The 23,798-nt window shown below is 42.3% G+C and overlaps 1 protein-coding gene across 1 annotated transcript in view; it reads left to right on the top strand.

Annotated features, from left to right (window-relative positions):
- The first annotated feature begins 6,671 nt into the window (after positions 1–6,671).
- Positions 6,672–23,798, top strand: part of LSG1 (large 60S subunit nuclear export GTPase 1) — a 30,543-nt gene continuing 13,416 nt past the window's right edge. Inside the window, exons 1-7 of the mRNA XM_014732826.3 lie at positions 6,672–6,832; positions 8,424–8,550; positions 13,318–13,438; positions 13,620–13,706; positions 14,228–14,314; positions 18,671–18,731; positions 20,473–20,649. Of these exons, the coding sequence (XP_014588312.3) occupies positions 6,734–6,832; positions 8,424–8,550; positions 13,318–13,438; positions 13,620–13,706; positions 14,228–14,314; positions 18,671–18,731; positions 20,473–20,649 (759 nt within the window). The 5' untranslated portion in view covers positions 6,672–6,733. The remainder of the gene's footprint in view (positions 6,833–8,423; positions 8,551–13,317; positions 13,439–13,619; positions 13,707–14,227; positions 14,315–18,670; positions 18,732–20,472; positions 20,650–23,798) is intronic.

Here is a 23,798-nt window from a genome sequence, read left to right as displayed (position 1 = left end):
GAAATGTATAAAGAAATACCAATGAAATTAAATGCATAAGGTAAACACTTGGAGATTTTCAAATTGAGCATAAAGAGGATACTATGCAACCCGTATTTTAGTTTGTCTCTTATTTTTGAATTTCTCTCTGGGCATGCGGGCCTGGCCCATCTTTAGTTGGGCTATACAAATGAGCTGGCAAAGTATCAGCTGTTCAATCACAAATATTAACTTTGCTGGCCTCTCCCCACTAGGTGCTGGGGAGATGCACATGGTCTTGCCCTTAAGAGGATTATAATCCAGTATTCAGTGATTCAGAGAGGACTCGAGGAGGTACTTTGGGAGGCTGTGGGGGATGAAACACAGGTACAAATGAGTTTGACCTGAGATAGCGAAGGCTGAACTTAACATAAAGCACTGTAGGGGCTCAGAGGGAAAAATAACCTCTAGCCAAACAGCACAGAGACCAGGGCTCTCATCAGGATGGGATGGGCTTCATGCTTCTCTGAAGGATGGGCAGCTTGCTGCAGAGAGAGACAGGAGCGAGAAGTCCAGAGGGAGGAAACCGCTCATACGGATGGTGGTTAATGTTGAAAACTAATGACTGAGGCAACAGGAGGAGATGCAAGGATGCTGAGCACCTACTCCGTGTCAGACACCGCTCTAAGCGCTTTAGATCATCCTGATGTTTCATCCTCATGAGAGTGTCCGGGGGTCCTTGATATTCTTTTCATTTTGCAGAAAGAGAAGGCTGAGGCCCGGAAGAGTTAAGAAACTTCCCCAAGATCTCCAAAGCCTATGCTGTTTGTGTTTGAGTCAGGTTGGGGCCTGATTTCAGAGGGCCTTGAATGGCAGGCGGAGGCACCTGCCAGGCTGTGGTGAGTCACTGGAGGCGTCTGAGCAGGGACAAGCCACGATCAGAGCCAGAGCTCAGACACCCACGTTCCAGCCCAGACTCACTGAGGGTCCCAGAGCAAGATGCTGCCCCTCTCTGGGCCCTCACCTCCCTGTTTGTGAGCTGAGCAAATTCTCTTCCAGTTCTAAGATCATCGGAGGCTCCATTGGTTCCCAAGGCTGCCACAACAAATTGCCATAAACAGGGTGGCTTGGAACAACAGAAATTTTTCTCTCACAGTTCTGGAGATGTCCTTTCTTGCCTCTTCCCAGCTTCTGCAGCTGCCGGCAATCCTAGGCATTCCTTGGCTTGTAGCTATATGGCTCCAGTCTCTGCCTCCGTCCTCACATGGTGTTTTACCTGTGTCTTCCCTGTGTGTGTCCAAATTTCTATCTTCTTTTTTTTTTTCGTGAGGAAGAGTGTCCCTGATCTAACATCTGTTGCCAATCTTCCCCTTTTTGCTTGAGGAAGATTGTTGCTGAGCTAACATCTGTCCCAATCTTCCTCAACTTTACGTGGGGAGCCACCACAGCATGGCTTGATGAGCAGTGAGAGGTCTGTGCCCGGGATCTGAACCTACGAACCCCAGGCTGCCGAAATGGAGCACGTTAACTCGACCACTAAGCCACCAGGTCGGCCCCCAAATTTGTATCATCTTATAAGGACACTTGTCATTGCATTAGGGCCCACTTTAATCTAGTATGACCTCATCTTCACTTGATTACATCTGTAAAGACCCTATTTCCAAATAAGGTCACATCCACAGGTACTTGGGGTTAGGACTGGAACCTATCTTTTTGACAGACACCATTCAATGCAAAACAGAGGCCATGACAGGAAATCGCAGTAGTGAGAGGAACAATAGACAAGGCAGATGTCTACAAACTCCAGAGGTCACCCTGTGGGCCAAAATCCCGGAAATGCTCTCTCCATGACCCTTGCTTGCCATGAAGCCCCTCCTTTCATTTATTGCTTGTTTGGAATGTTCACCACCTGAACAAGACCCATGCAGAAATGCAAAGGCAAGAGAAAGAGTCAAAAGAAATGAACCTGTGAGCCTTACAAGTGAATCTTTCTCCTCACTGTCACCAGAAGCAAGGACCAGATCGGTGTATCCCCTCTGAAGGTGGAGGGAGGAGAAATCACTACTCCTGCATGGTTTGCTTTAACCCTGAAGCCTTGGATCTTAATGTTTCCATTTGTAATAGCAGTATTTGTAACTAATGATGACTAAATTTGCCAGATGATGGTTCATGGTGCCCTCAACCCTCACATGACAAAGGGCGCAGGATGTCGTCCTCTCCCTGAGTTACATGGTGGAGGCACTGCCCTGCCTTTACCAGCCTAGGCACCCTTTCTGAGACCACCATTGTTCCCCTGTTACTTCAGACACTAGGGTGAAGCAGAGGGCAGCAGGAAGTGGAAGGGAACCTATGAGGGTAAAGAGCCTGTTAAGCGCCTCAGCGGTCCTCTGTTCCAGCACCCTCTTTGAAGCATGAACCTGCTTTAGTACATCCTGACTCTTGGTTATTAGCCTTTGCTTGAACACGCCTGGTGGCAGGGAGCTCACTACCTTTCAAAGCTGTCCATTCCATCTTTGAACCCCTTTGATTGTAGGAAGGTTCAAACAAATTGAGCCTAAAATTTCGACTCTGTGGTTTCTACCCATTTGTTCCAGTTTTTTTGCTTTGTGTCCACTCAGAATAATCGTCTCTCCCTTCCCTATACTAATCATTCCCATAAATAGAAATGGCACCACGTACCCCGGGAGTCCCCTCTCTTGAGGCCAGTCTCATCTCCTTCTCCTTTTCCTCATCCCCTCACCATCCAGGTTGACCTGTAACACTTATTAATGTATTTATTAGAGTGATTTAAGGGAAGGGGTCACATTCAGAGATAAAAAGTAAGGTCTAACTTGAGAGGTGGTGTAGTTCAAGGCCCCACCACTGACTTGAGTGATTTACACTTGGATGAGTTCCTCTGACAGGCTGATCACCACTAAAATGTAAGCTCATGGGGGCAGGGAGTTCATCCAATGCCGACCCCCCAGAGCCTAGTGATGAATGAGTAAATGAATGAATGAATGAATGAATGAGAGAAACCTGGTGCTTTCCACCTGCAGATTTTAGAGTTGGTGATTTTTAATTCTACTTCTAGCCTCCTTTGTTTTACTTTGCTTAACTTTATTGGGTTTCAATCTCTACCTCCGAAAGTTCAGAAAAATAACAGTGCCCTTTCTCACTCGACTGTCGTGAGGAAAAAGATAATTGCAAAGTCGTTGGGAATAGAAGCCCCGAGATATTCCACATATAACTACAGGAGTTGGGAAAAAATTCATAGGTTCAAATATAGTGTCCACAGGATCTGTAGCCTGTATCACCAAAGCAAGAGATCTTTTACACTTTTCATTGCACTCACAATGACTTGCACAAGCAGGCAATCACTGTTTGACTGAAGTGACTCAAATTAATCATTTATAACAACCACAAATGAAAGGCGGCTGAATTGTTGAAACTCACTCATGCGTAAGAATCCACCCGTTTTCGACAGGCATACATTGAGAATTGCAGATAATCGAAGGGAGTTTCCCTACTGATTCACTGACTTTGCAGAGACTGCCAGGCTTCTATTTCCACAACCCTCAGCCTTGTGCAAACTGCTTCAGCGTCCTTGTGGAAGAAAATATTGCAGAGAACGGGAGAGCGGCAGGGGCGGGGCTGCAAGTTTGCCTGGGAACAATTTTTCTGCCACTGACACATCTTTGGCCAAGTGGTGAAAAGAAAAAACAGAAACCCACCCACTCTCCCCTCTCCCTCCCCAGAAAGATGTGGTGCCCAGAGGCACAAGAGGGTGGAGTTTGAGAGCTGAAAGCTACTCCAAGGTTTGTTCCTGGGTGTGGGTTTCAGGGCTTGTAACTACATTTGTTTAGCCACAGTAAATCAAGTATTACACAACATCATGAATGAGAAACACTCTCTGTGTTGCTATCTGGAAGCTGGATATGAATCAAAATCAATGCAGCCTCCTCCAGGGGTCAGCTGTTCAGAGAATCCTGGCTCAAACAGAAGGGCTCTGCTGTGTGGGGAATCAGGAGGATCTGACCAGTCTTCCAGACACAAGCCTAGGGGATGAGCATTTCCACTGTCTTCACAGAGTGATGAGAGGAGTTTGGCTGGATTGTGTTGTTCCCTGAAGTGTGTGGGTGAAACAGTTGAAGGCAGGGACCTGGGCTGATTCATCTTTGCAACCCCCTCACTGGGGCAGCGGCCAGCACCTTGCTCCACCCTTCACACCACCATCATCCCTCCCCTCTCAATCTCACTTTGTTTCTCTGAATCTGGATCCCGTGATCTTGTGTCATCAGCATCCTCAATTCCCTTCCTCCTCACCTTTCTCAATGAACTAGCCCAGTATCCCTCAACATGGATCAATTATACATCTGGATTCTCATCTGCATCCTTGGGTTGCTGGGGGAAAAGATTTGTTGATCTGTGAAAATTGGTACTCCGCAAACCACTAGGCAATGACCTTGCAGCATTATCTCATTTGCTACCTCTGCAGGACAAGAATTATTATCCCCATTAACCAGATGAGAAAACTGAGGTTCAGTTAGTTCTTTTTCAATGGTAGATTTGAGGAACATTTTGTGGGAAATATTAGAATTATTTAAGCCTTACTTATTTGTCAGCTAAGAATAGTTACTGCCATTTTAACCTTACAAAGTCAGTGTCTTTTTTTGTTTTTTTGTTTTTGTTTTTGTAGGAAGATTAGCCCTGAGCTAACTACTACCAATCCTCCTCTTTTTGCTGAGGAAGACTGGCCCTGAGCTAACATCCATGCCCATCTTCCTCTACTTTATACGTGGGATGCCTGCCACAGCATGCCTTTTGCTAAGCGGTGCCATGTCTGCACCCGGGATCCGAACCAGTGAACCCCGGGCTGCCGAGAAGCGGAACGTGTGAACTTAACCATTGAGCCACCTGTCAGTGTCTTTTTGACTCCTCACCAGTCTTGACTAAATTATCACTTTATTTGGTGAACAGTTTTTGGAGCCCATGAGAAGAATGACGATAGAAACTCAAAGTGTTTGCTTTCTCTAAATCTCTGGAAGTGACAAAATCCGGAAAAGGAAATGAGGGTGAAGTTCCAATTTCCAGATTGAGCTCCAGGAATGAGAAGGCAGGTTTCTATGTATCATCTACGGTTGTTTTTGTCATTAGAATGTAAAATCCATTTAATCTTACTTTATGAGTTAGTTTTATCTTTAACCACTCAGCTCCAAGAGATACCAGGAACTGTCTGCTTATTCTCTCCCATGAGTCTTCTCCATATCTTATTTCTGGAAATTATGTTCAAGTTTTTTAAAGATATACGGTTTCTAAGTTGGGAAATGGGAGAAACCATTCCTTCACCGATCTCTGAGCACTGCCTTCCCAAAGCCTCGCTGACTACTACACAGCTTCTCAGCAACCCCTTGGGTGTTTCCCAAAGTTGACTCCAGTTCAGTAAGAGTCAGCAGTGAGGCATGGCACACAGTGGGCTTGGCAGGGAATCCAGAGATGAGTGGGTGATATGGTGCCAGCTCTGCACGCCCCTAACTTGCTGTGACTGGACTTTTAGCCAGTCCACTTCAGTGCCTTCATCTGCACCAGAAGTAAGTAGATCTCTCTTGCTACTCAAAGTGTGGCCCACGAACCAGACCATCAGCATCAGCATCACCTGGAAGCTTGTTAGACATACAGAGTCCAGAGCCTCCCTCCAGACCTTATTAATCAGAATCAGCATGTTAGTGAGCTTCCCAGAGGATTTATATGCATATTAAAGTCTGAGAAGCACCGGGTTCTGAAATACCCGCTAACAACCCTCATTTTCCCCATTCCCCAGGAGCATATAGGATAGTTGGTAAGGCTTGGGTTTGACTCCTGACACCACACATAGTCCATCTATGACTTGGGCAAACTTCTTCCTCTCTGAGCATGATAAGGTCAAGGTGGTTCTCCCAGTTAATGCAATTTCGGTAAAAGGCCCAGCGCCCACGCAACTCTAATTTGTCTTTTTATATTCCTATTATAGAGAAATTAACATAAAATGAGGAACAAAAGCTCAGGCTACAAAGAGTGGAGCCGGCTCACTGTCTTCACTTTATTTTAACTATTAGAAAATTTTAATACAATTCTAAGTGGAACTTTTAAACTTAAAAAAAAATTATTTGAAATAAAGCATTTAATTCAGATCCTGTTGGCTTTCCTTGCAACCTTGGAAGAATAATGGAAGCATTATTCATCCTTCCATTCCGAACTTCCATCCAGGCAGGGACTTCTCTCCCCAGTTCGCAGCTCGGAAAGACTAAGTTAACCAAAAGGTACTTAGTTGCTGGGCTTGGACAGATGCGACGCCACATCTTGAGACACGAGAGGAAAACCAACGCCACCTCGCGCCAGCCACATCCTTCACCCGAGACTCCGCCTCCTCGTGACGAAAACAGCAAGGAGGCGGGGTTAGTACCGCCAATGTGAAAGGCCATGTTTTTCGAGTCTCCTAGTTCCTCGCCGGACACCAAAGACCGAAGCACAAATCTGGAAGGTACCATTCGTTTGATTCCAGCACTCTATCCAAGTTTGAGATATTCGTAGAGATATCTATAGAAAATTAAGTTTATAGACCATTTTTACATTTATATTCTATAATATTGGCAAGTGCGGGATATATAAAGGGCAATTTGGAGTAAGTTATTTCGTTTTCCCTTCAACTCGGGCCTTCACTACTTGGGCTCGCTCCTACGTCACTTCCGGGGTCGAGCTCTTGGGGACCGGAAAACGCGAGCTCGGCAGAGAAGGTTCGTGTGGCGGTGGTGTGCTGATGGGCCGGAGGAGAGTGCCGGGGGCTGGGTCCCTCGGCCGGGCGCTTATCCGCCATCAGACTCAGCGGTGCCGTAACCAGCGTTACGCTGACTCCTGGGTGAGACAGACCGTGTCATCTTTCTCAGGCTTTCTGTCTAGTTATGAGAATATGAATGTCGGGAAGCCGAGGGTCAAAGGTCCTGGAAATTTTCCAGAGGAAGCGACGCAGAAGAAGGGTTTTGAAGGATGAGTATAAGGTTCTGCCAGGACGATAAGTAGGCAGAGGACACAGAGGCGGAAGCTTGAAAGGAGGGATAGTGCGATGATGAGACTGGAGTGAGATCTTGAAGGGTCTTGGTCTTTGTCATATAAGCCATGGGAGCTTGGGAAATTTCTGAGCAGCAAAGACCAAAAACTACTCCTTTTGTATTAATTTGTTCAAAGAATTGACCTTCCCAGAGGAGCGAGTTGCTACCAGAAATACGAAATAACTTAAAGCCCTGCTTCGCCCCTGTTATTGCCTGATGGTTTCACTCAAAGATGAACGCTTCATCTCCAAAGTGTGGCTGGCCAGCGTAATGTTTCCCTAGGGCCTAAGACGGTCATCGTTTTCAGATCCTGGAAACGTGGATGGAGTAGTTTGACTTGTGTTTGTGATGTTCGACATTCATGGCCCCCAGGGATTTGAGACTCACTAAGTTCTCAGTAAGAACCTGTGCTGAAGTCAGGGGTGTCCCTGATGCTAACTCAGCATGTGCCACTACCGCACCACCTGATTTCCGTTCATATAATATGCAGAGTAAACAGCATACGGGGCTCATCGCTATTCATCAGGTCGAAGTTACTCTGGACATTAGACTTTGTTAGATGATCATTTTAATTACGTAATCATTAGATGACAATTTTAATTGATTTTTCAAGCAGCTTGTTACTAATATAGCTTTTAGGAAGTGGTGGGAAGATTGAATGTGAATTCTAAAGAGAACTGGCGTCTAATCTTTACTCTGACTTTTTTTCTGGTTCTATGGCCCTGGGCAGACCACCTAACCTTTTAACCTTAAGTTTTTCCATTTTTTTATACCTGTACTGAGCAAGTAGTTAGGGTGGTGTGTATCAAACGCTGGGGTGTGTCTGGAACTTAGCTAAGTATGCTGCAACTAGCGGTTTTTTAACCTAACAGAATAAAATTCAAAATGTCAGTCTGTTACATGTAATAAGATAACTTTGTTTCAGGACTCTTTTGTTTATACTGCATGGTACACAGTTGTCTCACTATTTGTATCCCAGCATTTGGGTCACTGTATAAAATAGATTTCACACCGTGAGTCTCGCATCAAAATATTTTGACCACCAATGGCTGCCAGGACAGAGTCTGGGTTCACAGTCTACATCTACTACTTATTAGCTGCAATGACATATAGGCAAGTTATTTTATCTATGTAAGCCTTTCTCCTCATCAGTAAAGTAGACAGACAATAAAATTTACTTCAAAAAATTTTGAACATTAAACGAAATAATGAATGGAAAGTGCCTATTATGAGGTAAGAAAGTGCTCATTTAAATGTCAACTGTTATTAGTACTGAGTCTAATGGGGCTGACAGCACCCTCAAGAACACAGAATAGTTAGTTCCTTGGGAGTTTAGAGTTTGTTTGGATGTCAAGCAGAAGGGAACAGCTGTATTATTATTACCCTGTGTTTTCTGCGTAGTTGCATACAAGTGAACTCAATGATGGCTACGATTGGGGTCGTCTTAATCTTCAGTCGGTGACTGAGCAGAGCTCCCTTGATGACTTCCTTGCAACTGCAGAACTCGCAGGAACAGAGTTTGTAGCTGGTAAGTTGTTTGTTGCAGAGTACACGTGACACTGGTCACATTTCCGTCTTTGCAGACTAGCTGCAAATAAGTCTACATGGAAGTGTTTTGCGGACCCTGCTAAACTCATAAATGAGCTCTTTAACTCAAAGGCAGATATCCCAGAAGCAGTGTGGGAAGGTCCAGTTGAACGCAAGATGTGAGGTACAGAATGTGCCACAGTTTTAAAATTCAGCTCTAATAAGCTCTTTAGATTATACATCATTATATCACGTTCAGGAAAGTCAATCTCTCATAGAAAAAAGACCAATCAACGTTATGGTGGACAATACCAGCATTTCCAGAAAATGTTTTCTGATACCATTGTTAGAAGCAAAATCCTGGGCCTGCTGCTTTTACTTAGGCTATTTGAATTAGATCTTAAAGGACTTGTCAACACATTATGGTGAATTCTTCCGAATTTTTCCATGCATGTAATTTGTTTTAGTCACTGCTCTCCCTTGTTTTTTTTGTGTCTTCTAAGCACTTAGAAAAGTACCTGGCACAGAAATAGCATTATAAACTATTATTTCTCTCTTTTATTATCGTAAACGTTATTCTGTTGTTTAGCAAATTCACTTATTTGTTCAAAATGCTTTTATTGAGCTCCAGCTACTCTCAGGCATTGTACTGCCTACTAAGAGTGCAGTGTTGACGAAGACAAATTTTGTTTCTGCAGAATTTTGTTTTAGGTGCCATGAAAGAAGTCTGTAGCAGACAATGGGATCGTAAAAGATGGAGTTAGTATTTGTTTTGTCTGAAGGAAGACTTGGGCTGGTCAGAGAAATCTTTACCCGGGGGCTGAGTCTCAAAAGATGAGTAGATGTTAGAAGGACAGTCAAGATGACAGGCAGGCAGAGGACTTAAGCTAAGATATCAGCAGCAGCGTACATTGTTCAGAAAATGGTTAGAAGTTTGTCCTCCCTGGTGCTTAAAGTACACAGGGGCAGGTTGTGATGAGCAAATCTAGGGAGGTGGGTAAAGGTCAGATCCGGCAAGAATAGGGGCTTTAAAGGAGTCTAGAGGGGTTTAAGCAAGGATAAAAGGTGATTTCAGGTTTCATTTTTTGAACGATCACTGATGGATTGAGGATGACAGACCAGTTAGGAGACTTAAGTCCAGCAAGAGAAGTGGCCAGAATTGAAATAGTAATAGTAGAAGAATGGGGAAAAGAATGAGAATGGGATTGTGAGGGAGCCAGAATAAACCCGACTTTGTGGAGGGGTGAAGTAAGTGAAGAGCAAGGAGTGGTAGAGCCACAGTTGGAGACAAGGGGAAAAGGGAGTGGAAGGTAAGGAAGTTGAGTTAATGGGGATGTTGTATTCTTTTAAGATATTTTGCTGTGGCAGGGAAAGAGAGGGGGGTGTGTGTGTGTGTGAAAGATCAAGGTTACTATTAGCATGTGCACAGGTTCTGGGGTGAGAGCCAGTAGAGAAGGAGAAGTTGAAAATACAACATTTGGTTTAGTTGTATCTATTAGAAATTTAAAGTATATGTCCTACAACCCAGCATTTCCACTTTCCAGTATCTACCCGAGAGCACTGGTTTTCAAATTTTAGTATCAGAATTACCTGGAAAACTTGTTACACAGACTCCTGGGCCCCTCTGAAGATTCAGTAAGTGTGGGTTGAGCCTGAGAAGTTACATTTCTAACAAGTTCCCAGAAGATGCTGTATCTTAACAATGAACACTTGAAAACAACCTAAATGTTCACTAGGTGGGCAAATGGCTGAATGAGCTGTGGTATAGACGTGCTATGAAATGCTATTGTAACCACTGGTCCTCTAGGACCAGTTCAACGGACACCATCTTAACAGAGTAACTAAGAGTGGTTTTTCAGGAACTGAGAAACAACCCCTCACCCAGTTTAGGCCGGTTGAGACCACCAACCCATCAACTGGGCCTGTGCAGATGCCTTGTAAGTGACCTTTTTGACATCAAGGGGCTGAAAACTCCACCCTGAGATCATATTAACACTGCCGTTTTTTGAACACGCATCCTATGAAGAGCCGTTAAGCTTGACCACACTTGCGCAGATCGTCAATTATGTTACTTCTCTCTACCTCCAATCATCTGTCTCTAGACTTCAGACCACCCTGTCTTTCATCTCATAAATTTTGCCCCAAGCTCTGGATTGGGAAGACAGATCTGAGAGCTCATGTCTCCTGTCTCCTTGCAGATGGGCCTCACAATAAAGCTTTTTTTTTTCCTTAAAAGCTGATGCTGTAACACTCGGGTCTTTATGCGTATCAGGCAAGAGAACCTCAGTTTTGTGCGGTAACACCATGTGGCAATTAAAAAGAATGAAGTAAATTTCAGGCTACTAATGTGAAGGATCTCCAAGACCAATTATCAAGTGAAAAGATCACGTTGCAGAATAGTGTATATAGTGTGGTACCATTTGCATTAAAAAAAAAATATGACCAATCCATATATGTATGTTTATATTAGGAAAAAACTTGGAAGGCCACGCATTTGATCAGTAACCTCAAGGGAGAGATCTGGGATTGCAGGGGTGGGGAGAAGTTTGGAGGTTGGTCAAAGAGAATGTTTAGCTGGCTATATTGTTGAATTTTTTACAAGGAGAGTCTATGTATTGTGTAATTGTGTAATTAAAAGTTAATTTTTAAAAACATGAAAGAAAATAGAGATTAATAAGGAAATGGAACATGGTTTGAGTCTGGAAGGAGATGGGAATAGAATGGGATCAAAAGCAGAGTTGAGATTAGCTTTATAGAAAAGAAGGAACACAGCTTCCTCTGAGGCTGAAAGAAGGAAGCTGAAGGTGGACGCACACATTGAGAAGTGTGTAGATGAGAAGCTGAGAGGGTGCATATCTAATAGCTTCAGTTTTTCTCTTATTAAGGTAGAAGATCATCTGAAAGGAAGTGGGTGGAGGAGGCCTTGGGAGCTTAAGGAGAGTAGTTATAGTTTAAGGAATGGGAGAAATAAAACCAAGAACATAGCAGGATTTTCTTCCTTCTGTGGGAAGTCCTAAGAACTTAACTAATGTTGAGCCCACACATTTGTAGTGACAGTTTGATGTTCTGATATAATGAGAAATATATATTTAGTTTTCTTTCTGGGTTCCTGACATGAAAATTTCTAAGACCTTTGGAGTCTCTGGAGTGGTGAGTCTTTTGTATGCTAATGAGATAATTGGTGCTTGAGGACTCCTAGATAGCTTCAGGATGGGGATTGGTGTCTAGGCAGACCCAGGCATAATTAAAGGATTGGAACTTTTAGCTCAACTCTGGGGAGGGAAGAAGGCTGGAGATTGAGTTAAAGCCTCCATAAAAACCCATTCAGAGATTTGGTATCTAAAGTGGGGCAGTTTTCTGGGACTGAGCCCTAAAACCTGTAGTATCTGACATTAACTCTTGATGGTTAGTGTCAGAATAGAATTGAATTTTAGGACACCCAGTTGGTGTCCAGAGAGTTGGAGAACTGGTTGTTGGTGTGGGAAGACACACATTTGGTGTCACAAGTGTTGATAGTAACAACAGTTCAGAGCCAGGTGGCTGCATTATTGTGTGATTACTTGCAGCAGCACTCATAGCATTGCTACTGAAATGAGAATGGGAGTGGATAGTTGGTTTTCTCTAAGGTTGGAGATTTGGGAGTGGGTACAGTGGAGTGAAGAATTTGATGATGTTCATTCAGAGAGTGGTTGACTGGATGTATCATATTGTTGTAGCAAATAGGGAAAAAAATGAAGCTACGAGTTGGATGATGGACTAGGAGAAGAGGAAGGAATCAAGGGGCTAGAGGTGTTTGCAGAGGTTGGACAAAGCTAAGTGGGATTGTTGGGTGCGAAATCATTGGAAGGAGGAATTAATGTGAAAAAGTTGTCAGACATGGGGCTAGAAGATGTCTGTTTTGACTGTTGGTTGAGGATGGCATGAATGAGAATGGTGGTTGGGTTCACTGTTCTGGGTTACTGGACTGTGCAGGCCACGGTAGTAGATGGTATCAGTGGTCTGACGAGGATAACGGACCTCCATCTTTGCTTAATGATCAGGAGGAACGTTGGTGAAGATGTCCTGTTGTCTTTGAATAGGACCTTCCCTTAGCATTTCGGTAAGAAGCTCAGCTGACTTCTCAGGTGCTTATCTCGGTGGAGTCACCTCCCCGTGGAGATGAGGTGGCTGTGTGTGGTGAAATAGAGAGGCCTAGAGGTCTCTGTAGTTTGTACACGGACTTAGCATTTCTTTATTTCCTTGAATTCCTTTAAATAATAATTCCTTTGAATAAATGAATTCTTATACAACATTCATTATGGGCACTCATCATAAATATATAAATTATAGTAATATAATAGTTCACCAATTCTAACTGGAGTCTCTTTGCTGAATCTTTGCTTCCCCCTGCCCAACTCCTCTTGTCTTAGAATTATTCTCTGTATGTAAATGAGGAGATTGGTTATCCTGAATCTTTACAATCTCTTCCTGCTCTTACTGTTTCTGTTTCCATGAAGTGCATTCAGCACACGGAGTTTTATAAACTCAGTACTTGAAAAAATGGTTGGCCTTTTGAAAGCTTTAGTAAAGGTTTTTTCTTTCTTTCATTCCCTTTTTTTAGCATAAAACTTAATTTGAAAATTATAATTTGTCCAAGGCTAATGACATCTAAATCAGGATAGCTTAAATTCCGTTTTAGGTGCTCAAATTTGTGGTTTTCCAAGTAATGGCCCACATTCACTATCTATATTGCCACTTGAGTAACAGCACTTTTCTTTTCTATAAACAGAGAAGCTTAATATTAAGTTTGTGCATCCTGAGGCTAGAACTGGACTGCTGTCTTTTGAGGAGAGCCAGAGAATTAAGAAACTCCATGAAAAAAACAAACAGTTCTTGTGTATACCAAGGAGGTGAGTTGAACAAGAATGTAGGACATTACAAGGCACGAGAAGGCCACTGAGTGTAAAATTTTTAATTTAATGTTCCCTTTTTTTCTGCTTCCTTTTCTCAGCTGCCATTATTAAATCCAGGTCCCCTTTTTTATTTTGGTAACTCATGTGGAATTTTTTTTGTCTTCTGTGATTGTTTTAGACCAAAGTGGAACAAAAACACTAGCCCAGAAGAACTCAAACAGGCAGAGAAAGATAACTTCCTAGAATGGAGACGTCAGCTTGTCTGGTGAGTGTTAGACCATGTGAAGATTGGCCTTGAAATTCTGAGTTAGACATTTTGGTGTGCTTGCATTGCTATTTGCATTTTGGAGGCTTGATTCTTTTAAAAAGGATATGTAGATTTCTTCTTATGAGCACAAATAGCATTGCTGGGTGCACATACATCCTTGCACAAAGATGGTGAGTTGGTTACTCTGCTCCATTGCTGGCTGTCTCTCCTTTTCGTACTCTTCTCTAGCCATTAGTCACCCTGGAGTTGATCGCTGCTCTCTTGAGCATTCTTCCAGAAGGAGAGGTATGGGAGAAATGTCATTTTGTGTGATAGATAAACTTCCATGGCTTTAATAGCTTAAGTATAAAATTTAAATTTGATTTTCATATTGACTCAGCAGAAAGTATATACAAATAATTTGACAGTTAATAGTTGTGTATTTATTTTTTAATGCAATGAATTTGAGAATCAGTTATACTACTTGAAACCTTCTATTATAATCTGGCAAAGATATAAACTTTTCATTCTAAAGCCAGGCTAGAAGAGGAACAAAAGCTGATATTGACTCCATTTGAAAGAAATTTGGATTTTTGGCGCCAGCTCTGGAGGGTGATTGAGAGAAGGTAAGTTACCATTTTCTTTTGGTGTCATGAAGACATTGTACTAGTGTTATATTAGATTTGGGTGTCAATATATGCTCCTCAGCCCAGGGACGAGGTATAGAGGGGAGGCACACAGGGATTAAGCTGTGCAAAAGGCTATTGAGAATTATCATAAAAACTGAAAGTATGATAATGTACTTCTTCTAAATATAGGTGTTTTTTGTTATTAGATTGATAAGCATGTGAGAAGGATGAACTCTTTCTGTAAGATGAGTTCTACACCTATAGTTATTTCAGCAAATTTATGTTGAATTCCGACTGGTAATATGGAAAATATGGGTGTGAAAAGGGGTAGGTATCTGCCTGCAAAGAGCAGACATGGGGGGAGGCCAACCAAAGTGCCAGGCACCAGGAGCACACAGATGAATGAAATGCAGTCCTTGCACTCAACATGACTCAGTACCTACTAAAATACAAAGATAATGTGATTCCTGCTGTGTTACAGATAGAAAGGCAGTGGGCTGAGTCATTGCAGTGGATAAAGATTGGGGGAAATCAAGGGGTGATTTATTTTCTTTTGTGTTATGCTGAGGAAGATTAGCCCTGAGCTAACGCCTATGCCAGTCTTCTTCCACTTTATATGTGGGTCACCACCACAGCATGACTAAGAGTGGTGTAGGTCCTTGCCTGGGATCCAAACCCGAGGATCCAGGCCGCCAAAGCAGAGTGTACTGAACTTAGCTGCTACACCATGGGGCTGGCCCCAAGGGGTGATTTGTTTAAATTGGGCTTTAATTCTCTGAGAATTGTTTTTAATAAGTTGAGAATGGGATATTTTCAGTCTTTTCCTTGTCCTAATTGTTAGAAGTTAATAAATCAACTTTCTCCAGTCTCACCTCTTTGGTATAGTGAAAAGGTTTTTGTTTTCCTGAAAGAGTGTGAATTATTTTCAAGGATTTCATAAATAAATCTTATATTTGAAGTGATGCTTTTTAACTGGAACCTTCAGGCTCTTTTTTTTTTTTAATCCATGAAATATACCCAGTAAGAACGTTAGGAAATAGGGTACTTTAATTGGGATTCTCAGAAAAGGATACAGTCATCCGTGGGGATACATTTTGAGAAATGAGTCGTTAGTTGATTTCATCATTGTGTGAACATCACAGAGTGTACTTACACAAACCTACATGGTGTAGCCTAATACACGCCTAGGCTGTATGGTACTGATCTCAGGGGACCACTGTTGTATGCGCCGTCTGTTGTTGACTGAGATGTTATTGTGCGGCACGTGACTGTGTTAGCACATTTAGCATTGTGACTTGGATTAAACTTGTAAAAGTCACTTACATTTCTTTTTAGCGTGGTGAAAATGTTCTGGAATTACGTAGTCGTAATGATTGCACAACTTTGTGAATATACTAAAACCACTGAGTTGTGTACTTTCAAGAAGGGTGAATTTTATGATGTGTGAATTATATCTGTTTTTTGAGAAGTCACTTCCTTGCCTCCCCCATCCTGCTCCCTTGGGGACAGAGAGCTCTATTGGGCTGGGATGTGGGGAGGTCAGGATAGCAAGGCAAGTCTCTAAGCCTGAAAAAGTAGAAGCTTGCTGCTCTGGGCAGACCCCTTTGAAGGGGCTTGGGAAGACCCACTGTGATTCTCTGGGAACTTCTGTGGAGCAGAGTGACCTGATCTCTCCTTTGGTGCGTCATTAGCAGGTGAGGGTGTGTACTCCAAAGAAAAATGGTAACAAGCTCTAAAATATCAAAACCTCGACCTTGAGGGAATGCCCCCATCTGCACGCTCTCTTTCCTTTGTGTTCCTTTTTTTCTATTTATTCTGGTTTCTGACTCTTAGGTAGGAGGCCTTCCTCAGATGTCAGTGATGTTTGTTGTCTGTTCATATTTAAAAACGAAGCATTACAAGGCCAACTGACAGGACTACCTGTTTAGGTGAAGTTTGCCACCTGGTGAACTTCACGATCTGGTGACTGAGCAGGGATCAATTTTTATTTTGTTGGAATAATCCAAGATGTTACTATCTATCGGCATTCTCCGTAGGGCCAGCCAGTTTCATAAAGAGAATGAGGCTATACAGCAGTGGTACAATGCCAGGGCGTTGGGCATTTTCACCATTTGATATGTAGACTCGTGTTTAATCCCCTTTTTCTCAGCGTAGCGTTTCTTTCCCGCCTTCTCCTGTGTTTGACGTCCCAGTTTTGAAGCCTCTCAGGTTCATTTTCTCCGTAATAAACCCTGGCCTTCTGCCATTGAGAGAGGAGATTGAAGGGGTGTAGTTGTCTGGCTGAATGAACAGGGGAGCAGACCTCAGAGCTCCCTAGTCAGACTGGTTTTAGTCCCATACCTCATTCTTGCCTTGAGAGTGGATCTGACGCTCCTGATCCTGAGCGTTCTTGTGGTTCTGGGACATGAACAGGTTTGCTTCTTGGTTAGTTTGACATTTCTTAGTGCTGTTCTTTCTTCCTCTTTGTCCTAATGAGTTTCAGCCTTTACTTCAGTTTTTGTAGGTTTTGAGAAGGAGCAGAGGTAACCGTATGTGCTCATTCTTCCACGTTTAACAGGGAGGCCCTTTACATGCTTTTTGTGCTCCTAAGCAAGCCACTGGTTTCCCCAGAGTGAGCCTGTACTTGTTGAAACTTCTCGCTTCACTGGATTTATAATACAGCTCTGTTATCTTTCTTATGTGATATTTCTCTTTTTATAGGAGAGAACATGTTTCTAACTCAAGGAGTCTGATTTATATCATGTGGAAGTGGATCTGAATTACATGGAAATATTACCAATAAAGTGACTGCTGCCACATCTTTTAACAGGACATGTTTTCTGATGTCTTTTGTACAGCAGATGTCTCCTGTTTGGTAACAGGCTAAGCCATCTGCCTCTTTAATTTCAAGTTATCAGGAAAGATTTGATGTATAACATGTCATTGAAATGCAGGAAACTGCTGAGGCACTCAGGGCAGAACACTGTATTCCTGTAAGATAAGGCACTTCCATTGTTGCGTAAGCCCTTCCTGGTACATAGCTGGCACTTTGCTCTGCATCCTAATTCAGCACACAAAGCAAGCTGTCTAAAATTTGTCTTCTTTTCTTAGTGGTTTCTAAGCTGATTATTCTTCCTTCATGTTTGATAGGTAGACATAATGTTTGTGGACCTTGTAATTTTAGTTTATCAGGCTTTATCCTTTTCTTTGCAATCATTCTTGCATTTACTGTTAAATCCTCACAGTTTGAAAGTGGTAGATATCACCTGAAAGAAGAAATACTGGGACCCACTTAATTAGAGACTTAAAAACAATTCCTCATAAATTAGCAAGTCTATGAGTTCCTTTGAATCACAAGATTGTGCTGGAAATTTAACTATCCTGAAAGAAAATCCACTTTGACTGTGAAAGCCTGCCCTAAGTGGTAACCTAGAGTTGTTACTTCCTTGGTGTTCAGCGTTGCCTGAGTTACCTCGGAACAGGCTAACCAGGTGTGGACATGGGGGAGACCGCTGTGAGGTGCTGGTGCATCTGCTCCTTATTCCCGTTCGGTGGCAGTCACAGCCGGCCCTTAGAGTGTCCTCCCAGCCACAGAGGCTGAAGGAAGGGCTCATCCTCCCAGAGACGTGAAGTACTTACTGCTGCAGTGCTGGGCTGCTGTAGTCCCCACTACATTTGTGAGAGATTTGAGGGGCTTGCTCTCAGCTGCAGAAAGTTTTCTCATTGTGATGTCTTCTTGTAGTTGGACTCATTCCTGATTCAGCGTGGCAACTTATGTTGGTATTTTGCTGTTTTGTATTTTTGCCATTTGAATGCATTCTTGGAACTGGTAGATGATTATTTGCTAGATGTGTACTTTCTCTTGTCAGCCCTGGGTTTAAGTAAGATATAGGCTTTGATAGTGGCAGCTGTCAGCAAGTGATTTATTAGTTTACTTTTGAGGCCTTAACACAACTGTAGATTAGGTACTGCATGAGCAACATACCTCACCTTGGATTGAAGTATTTGGAATACTCTTTTTATCTTGCCAGGAGAGTTTACTGGAAGATACCATTGCAGTTTTAGCAGTGAAACATCATCAGAGCCTCTCCAGGGCATATGATAGCAGGCAAATGTTTTAATTAGGAGCATGGCCTCTGGTTCTGACTGCCAGAGTTCCCAGTCTGGCCTCATCACTTGGTAGCTGGTGACCTTGGACAGGTTACTTAACTGTTTCTAAGCTTCAGTTTCTTCATGTAAACTGGGAATAATTGTACCTTAAAAAGTTACATATGTCAAGTGCTTAATGTGTGGCAAGTGTTTGCTCCTGTTATTACATGGTCAGTGTTTCCTTTCACTTCACAGTGACTGGAGTATCTCACGTTTGTTTTTCAGTGACATTGTGGTCCAGATAGTAGATGCTCGAAACCCACTCCTGTTTAGATGTGAGGATTTGGTAAGTAAAGTGTGGCGAGATTCAAACGTAAAGTCCTTGGAGCAGCAGTGGGGGGACAGCGTCACTGTAGCGTATGGACAGCATAGTGGTAACTGGAGGCAGGCATTCCTTCTGTCCTCTCGCTTTGTTTGCGAGGCCTCCCTCTCCTCCCAAGGTCAGGAGCTTGCATAATGCCGCTGTTTGGACAGATGTTTTCTCTTCTAAAACAATTGTTTCCATCTGCAGGAAGGCACAAACACTTACATGAACTTTCTAGATTTTAGTTTAGAAACTACTTTGTTAATAGACATTTGCCAGTGTTTCTTTTTTAAGAGACGTCAGTCAAAATAGAATTTACTTTCTTTAGTATATTCCTAGTCGCTTTATTTCTTATCCATCCCGTTAAGTTCTCTCTTCTCACACCTTAGTTATTACTTCCTGTGGTATTGTACAAGTGAACTAAGTTTGTAAAGCACCACAGGGAGTAATAATTAAGGTATGAGGATTACATGAAATAACACAGGATTTGAATTAATCAAACACTGTACGCATGTGAAGTATTCCTGTTTCTGTTTGAGGACCGTAGTCGTAATAGTACAGATTTTTTGTTTGTTTGTTTGTTAAGATTGGCACCTGAGCTAATGTCTGTTGCTAATCTTGTTGAGTTTTTTTTTTCTTCTTTGTCTTCTCCTCAAAGCCCCCCAGTACATAGTTGTATATTCTAGTTGTAGGTCCTTCTGGTTGTGGCATGTGGGACGCCGCCTCAGCATGGTTTGATGAGCCGTGCCATGTCCATGCCCAGGATCCACACTAGCAAAACCCTGGGCTGCAGAAGCGGAGCGCGTGAACTTAATCACTCAGCCACAGGGCCAGCCCCCAGTACAGATTATTTTGAAATCCACTGATGACAATAACAAGAATCTTAATGATGAAACTTATAAAGTCAGCTTTTATACCTCTGTTGTATTTTCTAATGAAGAGCTGTGCTTGGGAATTAGTTTCAGTTACTGAGTCTTGTTTTTCTTTTAGACTTCAATAATATATTTTACATTAAAAGATGAGATTATTGACTGTCATCACTTGACTGAAAAATAGTCCCTGCTAGCTGCCAAATCTACTAGTTATGCAATGCTTTAACTTTGTTTAAAAGAAACAATTCAGTGTTATTAAAGAGAGGAGCTACATTATTTAAAGAGAAAGAACCTGCTATACTTCAACAGGATGGGAAAGCATTTCTATTTACCATTTCAATTTCTTATGTTAAGAGTATTTCTAGGGCTGGCCCCATGGCCAAGTGGTTAAGTTCGTGTGCTCCACTTCGGCAGCCCAGGGTTTCACCAGTTCAGATCCTGGGTGCAGACATGGCACCGCTTGTCAGGCCATGCTGAGGGGGCATCCCACATGCCACAACTAGAAGGACCCCCAACTAAAAAGATGTACAACTATGTACTGGGGGGCTTTGGGGAGAAAAAGAAAAAAAAAAGATTGGCAACAGATGTTAGCTCAGATGCCAATCTTTAAAAAAGAAAAAAAACCCATGTTAAAAAAAAAAAGAATATTTCTAAGTTTATGTGACCTAACTTCTCTTCAAAGCTTACTGAAAGGATCAGTAGAATGTACCATGATGAAAAATCTTTAAATTAGGAGTGATTTAAAAATGGGGGCAGTAAAAACTTTGAGTCAGAGCTGGGGGTCTTCAATATAATTTGCCTAGTTTTTACTTGTTCGAAGAGGCCTTTCTAAATATCTTTGTCTTGCCCAGGAACGTTATGTGAAAGAAATAGATGGCGAGAAGGAGAACGTCATTCTGATCAATAAGGCAGACTTGCTGACTGCTGAGCAGCGGAGTGCCTGGGCCACGCACTTTGAAACACAAGATGTGAAGGTTATTTTCTGGTCAGCTTTGGCGGAAGCCGTTCAACTGACTGGGGACTCCAAGGTAACCTGGGGGAGTTGGGCAGGTTGGCTTCCACGGAGGATTTCAGTTTCTGATTAATGTGCTTTGTTTGTTGTTTCTTATTGGAGATTTGTGGGAATTCAGGGTGTCTGTTTGTTTTTTCCCTAAATGCTATGATAGTAGGATGACCTATAGAAAAATGAGTCAGAAGGTTACTCTCTTAGGTTGTGGAACAGTCTGCCGTCCCCAGCGCTCTGTGTTACACACTGATGTGAGCTGTAATTTTTCATTTTTAAAAATTTTAGGCAGGAAATTGTATAGGAAGTTTCATAATGACTTTATAATTGCTTTTAAGAAAAGCAGGTACAACTGAAGGATGTAGTAACTTCTCAGGACTTGATTAGAATCTCTTTTGACATTGTTTTGAAAACAAAGAAATGAGGTAATCCTAAATTAAGATACACCATGTCATTTTCTTTTTTCTCTCTCTTTTTTTTCTGTGAGGAAGATTAGCTCTGAGCTAACATCTGTGCTGGTCTTCCTCTATTTTGTATGTGGGACACCACCACAGTGTGGCTTGATGAGCAGTGTGTAAGTCCACACCAAGGATCCAACCCCTTGAACCCTGGGCCACTGAAGTGGAGCGTGTAAACTTAACCACTACGCCACCACACCAGCCTCCGTGTTGTTGTCTATATCTTTTTAAATTTTACACCAACAGTTTGGGGTTTATTTTCTAATAACAAATAATAACTATGAAAAGAAATTAATAATAAGATCTTAGAACTGGAAGAGAATTAATCTCTCCTGTCTTCCTCCTTTCCTTTTCTATCAACCATCTGTTGGCTGTGGAGTATGCTGAACTTGGTGCTGGGAACACAGTACCCCCGCCTTGATGGGCTCCCGAGGTAGTGAGCTCTGCCTCTGGAGACTTCCTTCCTCCACCTCCCTGGCACAGTCTTTAATCTCCCTGTGACCACTTTAAATGACAGAGACCAGGGAGCTCAATCTTTATTTCTAAATTTAGGAAGTTTTTCTGTTGAGGGAAACTAAGCCTTCCTCCCTAACGTTTGACTAAGGGCTCTTCCTTTGTCCCCTTAGTTCTGTCTTCACGCGATACATTTTCTGCTCTCCTATTCATCGTAGACACCATCTCCGGGGCACTCAGGTCCTGAGTGCCTGTCTGCCTGTGTCAGGATCACACTTAAAATTGGTGGCACCTAATTGAACACATTATTCCAGGGGTAGTTTGCCCAGAGCCTATACAGAGGGACTCTTCCTTCGTGTGATCAAAATACCCCTAATAATTTTTTGTTGTTGTTAATTCATCCCGTTTCAAAGGAGCTACATTGTGCTCTTGGCTCATTGAACCTATGAACAACCAAATCCCTCAAACATTTTTTAAAAAGGAACGGCCTTATTAAGCAAATCTTATCTCATCTTTACATGTGGAAAAAGTTTTTCATTTTGTTTTTACCTCAAGTTAGAATAGTACTTTTCCTACTAAATATTGTTAGTGATTTGGGGCCAAGGTAGAGTTCATTTTGGATGTGCAGTTTGCTTTTTTTTCCTTCTAGCTTTGAATCATCTGCAGATTTGTATGTTTCCCCTTCTGTGTATCTTTCCAGTCACTGATAAGATTTCTGAACAGATGAGGACCAAGGGTAGGACTCTGTAACGTCCTGTGGACTTATCAAGCACCCTGTACCATGCATTTTAGTGTGAGGAATACAGGTGTATTTGCAAGGATATAACAGTAATTATTCTTTTATTACTGTTGTTAATAAAAACTAACCCATGGAAAACTTATTCTCTGCTACACACCACTGTCCTAAGCACCTTACATACTTTATTCATTTAATCTTCTTAACACTAGGTATAAGTACTTACTGTCCGCAGGCAGTCTGGCTTCATGGTTTTTCCTCCTAACCATCATTTCTTTTGTTTCACATCTTTCCTGAAAGTTGCTATCTTGCTGAAGTTTTCGAATAAATATTAATCACTATATCTCTTAGCCCTGGTGCGCCAACCCAATAACCGTATCAAAAGTGGGAAAAGGGTTAGTTTCTACATCTGTGGTATTCCCTGGACTGTTAGCAAAGTAGTAAATTCCACCAGGAAATGGGGTTTGTTTGTGTGATCTGTTCTCGGGAAACCCTTGCTGGCTCCTGTTGCTGTCTGTCTGCTTTTTAGGGCTCACCAGGTAACTTGTGGAATTGTTTCCACATCAGACTGTGGGTTAACAGTGTGTGGTTTATGGAAGATATTCCTTCTCCCTTTTTAAAAGCCAGGCACCATTCGCTCCTCCCAAGTCTTCTGAAATCTCTACTGTTCTTCGCGATTTCCCAAGAAAAAATAACCGGCTACTGTTGTGATGTCATATCTGTAATCACATCTGTCATTTGAGGATCAAATAGGAATGTCTAAAAATGGCTTGATATTCACTGTTTTCTTGCCATTCTGAAGTTTGGGTCTTCTGCTATAGTTGTTCTGCCCCTTCTTATTTTACAAAAATATGACCTTTTTTGAAATGAGTACTGTGGTTTTCTCTTGGCCATCTGTTAAATGGCACTCTGTTCCTCAAAGGATTGACTTTTCCCTTTTTCTTTTTTTTTCTTTTTTGTGTGAGGAAGATTGTTCCTGAGCTAACATCCGTGCCAATCTTCCTCTGCTTTGTATGTGGGATGCTGCCACAACATGACTTGATGAGTGGTGTGTAGGTCCGTGCCCGGGACCCAAACCTGCGAACCCCGGGCCACCTAAGCAGAGCACACGAACTTACCCACTACACCACCAGGCCAGCCCCTGTTTTCTTTTTATTTTTAATATAGTTACTACAAAGTCCTTTTTTTATCTTTATCATTTTTGTTGAACCTAAACCTCTTCTGCCTTACTTTTCCTAACTTACATCCACGTTGAGTTCACATTCTTGTTTTCTGTCTCTCTTGTGTTTTGAAATGATTCAGAAGAGCTCACGGTGAAGACTCACTCACTTCTTTACATTCATTGCTCATTTGTCATAGAAGTTGCTTCCAATTCTATGGTTCTGTTGTAAGCCATATTTCTTTTTGACTTGCCAGGCATGGTTAGGAAATCCTACCTCTTTTCCGACATTTTGTTTATATCTGTACCTTCCTAAAATTTAGGAAACCTGTTTAACTGTGTTCATTGTGTTCTCCTCCGTGACAGCT

Source organism: Equus caballus, chromosome 19, assembly GCF_041296265.1.
Source record: "Equus caballus isolate H_3958 breed thoroughbred chromosome 19, TB-T2T, whole genome shotgun sequence".
In the NCBI taxonomy this organism is placed as follows: domain Eukaryota; kingdom Metazoa; phylum Chordata; class Mammalia; order Perissodactyla; family Equidae; genus Equus; species Equus caballus.
Note: the sequence above shows the minus strand (reverse complement) of the source record. Positions and strands in the feature narration are given on the sequence as shown.